The sequence below is a fragment of the Coffea eugenioides genome, chromosome 6 (assembly GCF_003713205.1).
Source record: "Coffea eugenioides isolate CCC68of chromosome 6, Ceug_1.0, whole genome shotgun sequence".
NCBI classification, from domain to species: domain Eukaryota; kingdom Viridiplantae; phylum Streptophyta; class Magnoliopsida; order Gentianales; family Rubiaceae; genus Coffea; species Coffea eugenioides.
Genome location: NC_040040.1, coordinates 11,320,365 through 11,328,498, shown reverse-complemented (window position 1 = coordinate 11,328,498; position 8,134 = coordinate 11,320,365). Strand labels below are relative to the sequence as shown.

The following is an 8,134-nucleotide window of genomic DNA, read 5'->3' as shown; positions in this document are numbered from 1 at the left end:
ATATTTGGTTATTAGGAATTAAGAACTTGCCATATACATAACTGTGGAGCATGGACCCAATCATTGGAGTTGGGGTTTTAGATTTATCTAACGTGATGGTCAGGCATTTAATGAACTAATCATTCTTTTGGTGTATACATACAAAAACATGTATGTATAGACTAGGTTTAGTTGCAGCAATTGTATACGTATATAGGCACATGCATCGATGATTAGGCGTAGAAAGGCGGGTTCGGAACCCAAAAAGCCGCTGACTTCATCACCGCTGCAATCAGAATCCGGCGAAAATAAGGATCAAAAGAAAAACTTTGAAGCTGAAAATGGAAAGTTAAATGTAAATGAGAACGAGAATGAGAATTCCAAGAATTTGAATTGGAAATCGAGTACGAAGTCGAGGGGGAGATCGTGGAATTGTTTGGATAGTTGTTGTTGGTTTGTAGGTTATATATGCTCGATATGGTGGTTTTTGTTGTTCTCTTACAATGCAATGCCGGCGTCTTTCCCGCAGTACGTGACGGAGGCAATCACAGGGCCGTTGCCAGACCCGCCGGGAGTGAAACTGGCGAAGGAAGGGTTGAAGGCGAAGCATCCGGTAGTTTTTGTGCCCGGGATAGTGACTGGAGGGCTAGAGTTGTGGGAAGGGCATCAGTGTGCTGAAGGGTTGTTTAGAAAGAGGCTCTGGGGTGGTACATTTGGCGAAATCTATAAAAGGTAGCGTTGCTTCCCAGTGTATATTGGGTGTTTTCTGTTTTGTATTATTTTGATGTTGAACTGGGGGTTGTTAGATTAATCCAGGAACCTGATTTTCGTGTTTAATTGGGCAACTGTAATTGTTGAAATTGTTAAGAGCTGCTTTAATTAATTTTGGTGTGAAGAAAAAGTGGACGGTACTGAATGAATCATAGAATTGATGGAGTGCAACATGTGTTATCAGTTGACATGCTGAGGGATTATTCCTTTTTTTTCCCCCTCCTTATGAGAAATGGTATGCTGAGGTTACTGGGAACTTGAAAGCTCAAGTTTTATACTCCAAACTGCAAAAGAACTTGCTTGTAGATCTCTTCTTCTTCTTCTTCTTCTTCTCCTCTCTCTCTCTCTCTCTCTCTCTCTCATTTCTTCTCCTTTGTCACTTGTTTTCATTGAATTACTTTGTCCGTTTCTTTGTGAAGACCGCGTACTTTCATTGAACTAATCATGGGGACTAGGTGTCCTCTAGACAGGGGAATCTAGTTTTTTTTTTTTTGATAAATTTTATTTTATTATAGGCGACAGGGCAATCTAGTTACTTTTCACTGAATTTGTAATTAGGTATAACTCATAAACTTGGAGATCTTGTGCAAAATTAGACGATTTCAAGTGATGGTAGGCTATGTTGTAATAACTTCATATTGTAGATTTCTCAGAAAGGAAAGAGAAATTTTCAATGAAAACTCAAGTTTTGCTTCATGTGGGTAGTCTAAATTCTATGTAGTTTTGATTTGTTAATTAGTTTGTACCAAAGCTTGACGTAATAGGAAGTTTTGATATGGTAAATTCTGATAGGGGAAAAATGGGCTCAAATACGAAAGATTAATATGAGATGTCATCTTTACCTGTGGATCATTTGTTTAGCTGATTCAGGGACATATCTGATCATTAAGACAGAGGATGACGACACCAGTTAGTGGTTACTGGGGCAAGGTGACTATTACTTTTAAGGTACAGAAGTCTTAAATTGCATAAATTTGTATCCTTACACCATTTAGTGGCAAAGATTGCTGAAATGTTGCTCCTGTGGCTCTTAAGAAGTATTGGAAGTTAAATGAAAATTTAAGGATCTGAAATATAGGACAAGAAAAAAAAAAAAAAGATCTCAGGTGAACAAGATTTAGAAAAGAAGTTGTATACCAGCACATGATTGATGTAATTGGATCACAGTATCTTATAACGCAATGCTAGGGGATACCAGTTTTTGGTGATTTACCAATATGTTAATATTGTTTATTGCAACAGATTAAGCTCGGAAGAAGTTGTAGTAGTAGTGTAATTTAGGTTCAATTGGTTATTTATGCTCAGACTGTAGCTTTGTCTTGCTAACTTTTGCCCCTTTAGGTAGATTATAGTGTACTTATTACCTCGATCAAAAGCAAAAGGCAGTGTCTTGCTAAAGAATACCGCATAGAAAAAGGACTAACAAAATTATAAGACATTCTTGAGAGCATCACTGGCTAGATACAGTGGTTTCTCTTAGATTGTGTTGCATTTTAAAGCTGGAAGTGGATACATGCAAGCAGGATTTTGTAGTAAGTACATTTAACCACACAATTCTGCTCATTTATTGCATATTTCTGTGATTGTACATCCAAAATGATCAATTAAAGTTTGTGGAAAAAGTTTTATGGTTTAGTCAAGAGACAATATCTTTTCCCTGCATGGTAGATTTTTAACTCATAGTTTCATAGTAAAATGCTGGAGCACTACCTTTCATGCTCTCCCATCATGTGGGAAATCCAATTTAATAGGTTACTGTAGATGCCTTTGTGAATATCTTCCTTTCTGGTCGAATGGTGTTCCTTTTGTTCTCTCAATGTCTCTTTAGTTATTTTTCTTTGTAATCTAAGTTCTTTGTCTTGGTTCCTTGAGTTTATCTGCTCTTCGTGCAGACCTTTGTGTTGGGCTGAGCACATGTCACTGGATAATGAAACTGGTTTGGATCCTCCTGGTATAAGGATCAGACCTGTATCTGGACTTGTGGCAGCTGATTACTTTGCACCAGGTTATTTTGTATGGGCTGTTTTGATAGCTAATTTGGCGCGCATCGGATATGAAGAGAAAAACATGTACATGGCTGCTTATGATTGGAGGATATCGTTCCAGAATACTGAGGTGTTGAATTTTCATAAGAATTCACTTCATAGATCTTTTCCCCTCTCTCACATGACATACTTGACTGCTTTCATTTGTTATGAGTTTTGTGCACTGAATACATTAGGCTGAAAATTGGAATTTGACAGCTCTTAACCTTAATAATTTCTCAGAGACGATAGGAAGTGTCTTATTGGATGAAATACTTTTGAACTCCAGCCATGCATGAGAAACACTGGAGAAAATTTTCTCCTATTGCATCTTTGATGATTTTCTGAGGATGTTGATGGATGTAGAAATGGTCTCTTCTGCCTTAGAAGTTTGCCTAACCTTGCCTTTTTTCTGATCTTACTCTTAACAATTTAGATGAATGCTTTACAAATGATCAGGTTAGAGACCAAACTTTGAGCACTATAAAGAGTAACATAGAACTGATGGTAGCTACAAGTGGTGGAAAAAAGGTGGTGGTAATTCCTCATTCAATGGGTGTTTTGTACTTCCTGCATTTTATGAAATGGGTTGAGGCTCCAGCTCCCATGGGTGGCGGAGGTGGCTCAGACTGGTGTGCTGAGCATATCAAGGCTGTAATGAATATTGGTGGACCATTTCTGGGTGTCCCAAAATCAGTTGCTGGGTTACTTTCTGCAGAAGCCAGAGATATAGCCGTGGCCAGGTTTTTCTCATAACTTATGATAAGTTGGTTCTAGGTCCCTCTTACCTTGATCTCTCTCTCTCCCTCTCCCTCTCCCTCTCCCTCTCTCTTTCCCCCTCCCTCCCTCCCTCCCTTCCGCAATATTTACCTTCATATAGTGCTTCTGTGTCAAGTTCTTGTTTTCACTGTCCTTTGGTGCAATACCTTGAAAACTATGCACTAAGTAAAATAGAGTTGAAAGCGTAAATTTTGTTTTTTGTCAACATAAGCTTGTTAACTTTCTTTCTTATCATGTAATGTAGAACTCTGCCATGTTAGTTGATAATCCAAAGCTACTAGGAATTTATTCTGGCAATCAAAATTATTCTCTATAGCTGTACCTTGTATCTTTTACTAAGCAGATTTTATCTTCATATAGGGGTATGGCACCAGGTTTTCTGGATATGGATGTATTTGGTCTTCAAACTTTGCAACATGTCATGCGAATGACTCGTACCTGGGATTCAACCATGTCAATGATTCCAAAGGGTGGGGACACTATTTGGGGTGGCCTTGACTGGTCTCCAGAAGAAGGGTATGAGTGTAGCCCAAAGAAACCGAAGAACAACAATAGTGAAGCAGGAGGCCAAAATGGGTTTGGGAATCTGGGTAATGCAACTCAGGTTCATTACGGAATAATGATTTCATTTGGGAAGGGTGTAGCTGAGTTACATTCATCAAAGCTTGAAAGAGTTGATTTTAGGGTAATATTTGACCTTGTTTTTCTTTATGATATATAGGCCATTTAATGAAATTGGAAACATACCCGTCTGAACCTCCCACCAGTAATCTTTCCAAAATCCTGTACAAGTGGCTCATTCTTTTAAGTAGATTGGTAGTGGTGCCAACTTTTATTTATCGAATTATTATGTCCCCTAAAAAACAATTTTGTCTTCATTATGTGGTTGATCCATATGTAATAGAACCATTTTATATCTATGCTCGTTTTTGTTCCCTGGAAATTGGTTAGCATATGGGTTATGTTCTTTTTTTGCAAGTTTTCTTTGGAAAGATTGATTTTTTCTTGACAAGTAGTGATGGAAACAACATCACCTATTAGTCAATTGTGCAACCTTTCCAAGGTTTTTGACAACTTCATTGTGGTGTGTGCCAATCTAATTGACTGCTCTGTCATATTTAGATTTAAGTGTTAGGTATCTTGTAGTTATCAGGTGGCCATCGTGAACAGTGTAAAAACTTGGATCAAAATCAACCAGCTCGTTCCCTTGTTCCCCTCCTTTCTTTTAAAAATTTTATTCAACTGTCTCTTTGATTTCTACCAAATGCATGCTTGGAAATTCATGTGATGAATGCTCCTATTATGCAGCCTTCTGAAACTTCTGAGTACAATTTATTGTGCGAATGATGAGTAATTAGGATTCAGATACAGCACTTTAAGGTGGCAGTTATATTTTCTTGTATGCGATGCATAATACCTAGAATATTGAATATGAATCGAGTTGCAGCAATAATCAGTATCATTATTTCTTATTAGAATCTAAATGTTGTTGATGCAAATGCAAAGTGGAAGAGAGGGACATGCCACTGTGCTACAATTTGTGGCTGATGCATGATGTTGCAGAAGATTGAATTCTGGCTCATTCAATTAATTAACAGAATCTTTTTCTGATTTTCTGTCATGTCATTTCTGTCTACAAAATGCATGCTTTTTTTTTTCAGCTTACCTTCTTTCTTATTGACCTTTAGGGTGCTATGAAGGGCAATCACCTTGCAAATACAACGTGTCACGATGTATGGAATGAATACCATGATATGGGTGTTGAGGGTGTCAAAGCTGTTGCAGATTTTAAGGTTTACACAGCAGGATCAGTTTTGGATTTACTTCACTTTGTGGCACCAAAGATGATGAAACGAGGTGGTGCACATTTTTCATATGGAATCGCTGATGATCTGGATGATGAAAAATATGAACACTACAAATATTGGTCAAATCCTTTGGAAACAAAGTGAGGTTCTTTCTTGGAGTTTAAACCTAAGTTTATCAATAATCTTCCCTTCTTCTGATTAAATTTTGAGTGAGAAGTGCTTCTTTCTCACCACATAAATACACCTTTTTATGCATATATTTACAATGAGTTTCTAAAATTACTTTGTGTTATTTTTTCCAAGCATCCAATTGTTCATCTGTTGGGAGTTGGCATTATAAATGAGAATGGAAATGTTCCTTTATCATCTCTGCACAAATTGCATGATCAAGAGGAAGCCTTTTTGACAGCACAAAGTTCTTTCTATGTTGCTTTTGCAGATTACCAAATGCCCCAGACATGGAAATTTTGTCAATGTATGGAGTTGGCATCCCCACAGAAAGAGCATATGTTTACGAGTTTAGTCCTACCCCTGAGTGCTTTACCCCTTTCCGGATCGATACCTCAGCTGAAGCTGGATATGAAGGTACTTGTTTAAAAGGGGGAGTATTTTCTGTTGATGGAGATGAAACAGTTCCTACACTTAGCGCAGGTTTCATGTCTGCAAAAGGTTGGCGCGGAAAGACTCGGTTTAATCCTTCTGGCATCCGTACCTACATAAGGGAGTATAATCATGCGCCTCCAGCTAATCTTCTAGAGGGAAGGGGTACACAAAGTGGTGCTCATGTTGATATAATGGGAAATTTTGCACTGATTGAAGATATTCTCAGGGTAGCAGCTGGTGCTACTGGTCAAGACCTTGGCGGAGATAGAGTGTACTCTGATATTTTCAAATGGTCTGAGAGGATTAATTTAAAACTCTAGATTTTAGAGTGTAAGTTTTTATGCATGTTAGTCTGCTTTCTTTGAACAATTTGAATTGTGTGTATTTCGACTGTGCATCGCTTAAGTTGGGTAGTATTGGTTTCTATGCCGCCAACAGCAGCGGCTCTTCTACCCTGGAATAGATAGAACAACTTCCTCGAGAGTGAAATATGTTGAATACTCGAGTCTTGAGAAACTCAAGCTAAAGTACTTGATGTGGTTTCACTGTCATTGGTATGTGAGGTTGCAGGAAGAAAAACGAAGAACAAAAATTTATTATTAGTCTTTTCATATGACCAGCTAGGTCGTCTGGTTTTATGGCAAATTGGATCATAAGTTTTAGGGAATCTGAAATGTTTAAAGCTTGAAAGTAATTGCTGCACTGTTGTTTTGTTATATCATCTCATCTCAACCATTGAACTCTAATAGTGGTTGGTAGGGATGCATTTTCTTGTAAAATGTACTTTCTGTTTCGCTGCTCATTTTGTTGTTTCCATTTGATTTTCTTCATTGTCAGCTATAGTTATCTCCCTTTCTTCTTCTTGTCTTTGTGAATTGTGATGGATGAGACACTCACTAATTATTGGTTGTTGTTGATGCAGGTTCCAGTGCGGAGGCTGAGTCACTAAAGGGGCAGTTGTGCCTGTACAGGAGCATTACAATTAGGTTGAAGAGGAAATATAATCCATCTGTCATCGGAAGCTGGATGCTGTTCTCTCAAAATGAAGTTGTGCAGGCTAATCTGTAGCGTATATTTGTACACTAGCATAATGAATGGGAAACATGGATTCTGGTTTGCATAACAGCGGCCTATATCCATGGCCCCAGAAATTTTGACCTTTTTTTTTGGGGGGGTTATTGTTCTTGCGTAATTAACTAATCTCTGCAAAAGTTAGAGCGTCTTCTGTTACAAATTTTGGTAGTCGTAACCATCATTTTGATTTTTTCATAACTTTTCATAGCATTTGTTGTTAAGATGTTAGAATTGAATGGTGCACTATTTTCCTGATCCTGTCGAAGTCCTGATTATCTATCTGGTCTTTGCGGAACGCTGATTTGATTCCCCTTGCTCCAAATGTTTTGGTTGAAAGTAAGTAGAAAGTGATGGCAGTGCAGTGCAAGCAATAATATGTCTCCTGTTGGCGTGGATTCAAGTTTCGATGTTATCATCTCTTTTCGGAGAAGAGGAGCACTAAAATTAATAATAATAAATGTCATTTACGTTGTCAAGATGTTGTGGCTGAGCTCGTGTCACCCGCGCGTGTCGGTATCCTGTGTAACAAAATCTCGTAAGATTACGTGGTAAACCTTGAGGACACTCTAGTCTTAGGGAAATATAAATATAGGGAAAGCACGTGTGAGATCTTTCACATCGGTCGGATTATCTTTGAGGATACTCTAGTCTTAGCAATGAAAGCAAAAACATTCTAAGGTCAACCTTTGATTACCGAAGAGGTGAATTCTGGATTACTGAACCGAACAGAAGGGATTCACCTATTAAATCTGCACAAAGAGCACAAGGCTTTGTCGTCCTGTCCCACTTCGATGATCAAGTCAATTCGGATACTCAATTGCAAATTAAAAACAAGGGTCTTAAGTATCTTATATAAGTGAGAGTGAGAGTCGGCACCTTTCCTACGAATGAAAGAGTATTTACAGGAAATAATATGGTGGGAAGAATGATAGGCTCCAACTTCCATGGATCTTAGGCTGAGGTTTAGACTTGATAGAAGGGACATAGCACTAACCATTTTTTCACTGTCGCGTCATTTCATCATGCACAAGTCAGCTTGCTCAATGGTACGTCACATGTCAAATAGGAGGTCAAGATAGGATGGGATCATCTCGA

At 38.2% G+C, this 8,134-nt stretch overlaps 1 protein-coding gene across 1 annotated transcript; it reads left to right on the top strand.

Moving 5' to 3' along the window:
- The first annotated feature begins 267 nt into the window (after positions 1–267).
- LOC113775974 (phospholipid:diacylglycerol acyltransferase 1-like) lies at positions 268–7,224 on the top strand. The gene is made up of 7 exons (XM_027321037.1): positions 268–711; positions 2,643–2,865; positions 3,234–3,517; positions 3,915–4,239; positions 5,243–5,502; positions 5,802–6,295; positions 6,888–7,224. The coding sequence occupies exons 1-6, from the start codon at positions 488–490 to the stop codon at positions 6,283–6,285; spliced, it is 1,800 nt and encodes a 599-aa protein (XP_027176838.1). The 5' UTR covers positions 268–487; the 3' UTR covers positions 6,286–6,295; positions 6,888–7,224.
- The last annotated feature ends 910 nt before the right edge of the window (positions 7,225–8,134 follow it).

Coding starts and splice junctions, on each gene's coding strand:
- LOC113775974 (XM_027321037.1), top strand. CDS start 488: ATGCCGGCGTCTTTCCCGCAGTACGTGACGGAGGCAATCACAGGGCCG. Junction 712..2,642: donor TTTGGCGAAATCTATAAAAG/GTAGCGTTGCTT, acceptor CTCTTCGTGCAG/ACCTTTGTGTTGGGCTGAGC. Junction 5,503..5,801: donor TCAAATCCTTTGGAAACAAA/GTGAGGTTCTTT, acceptor TTGCTTTTGCAG/ATTACCAAATGCCCCAGACA.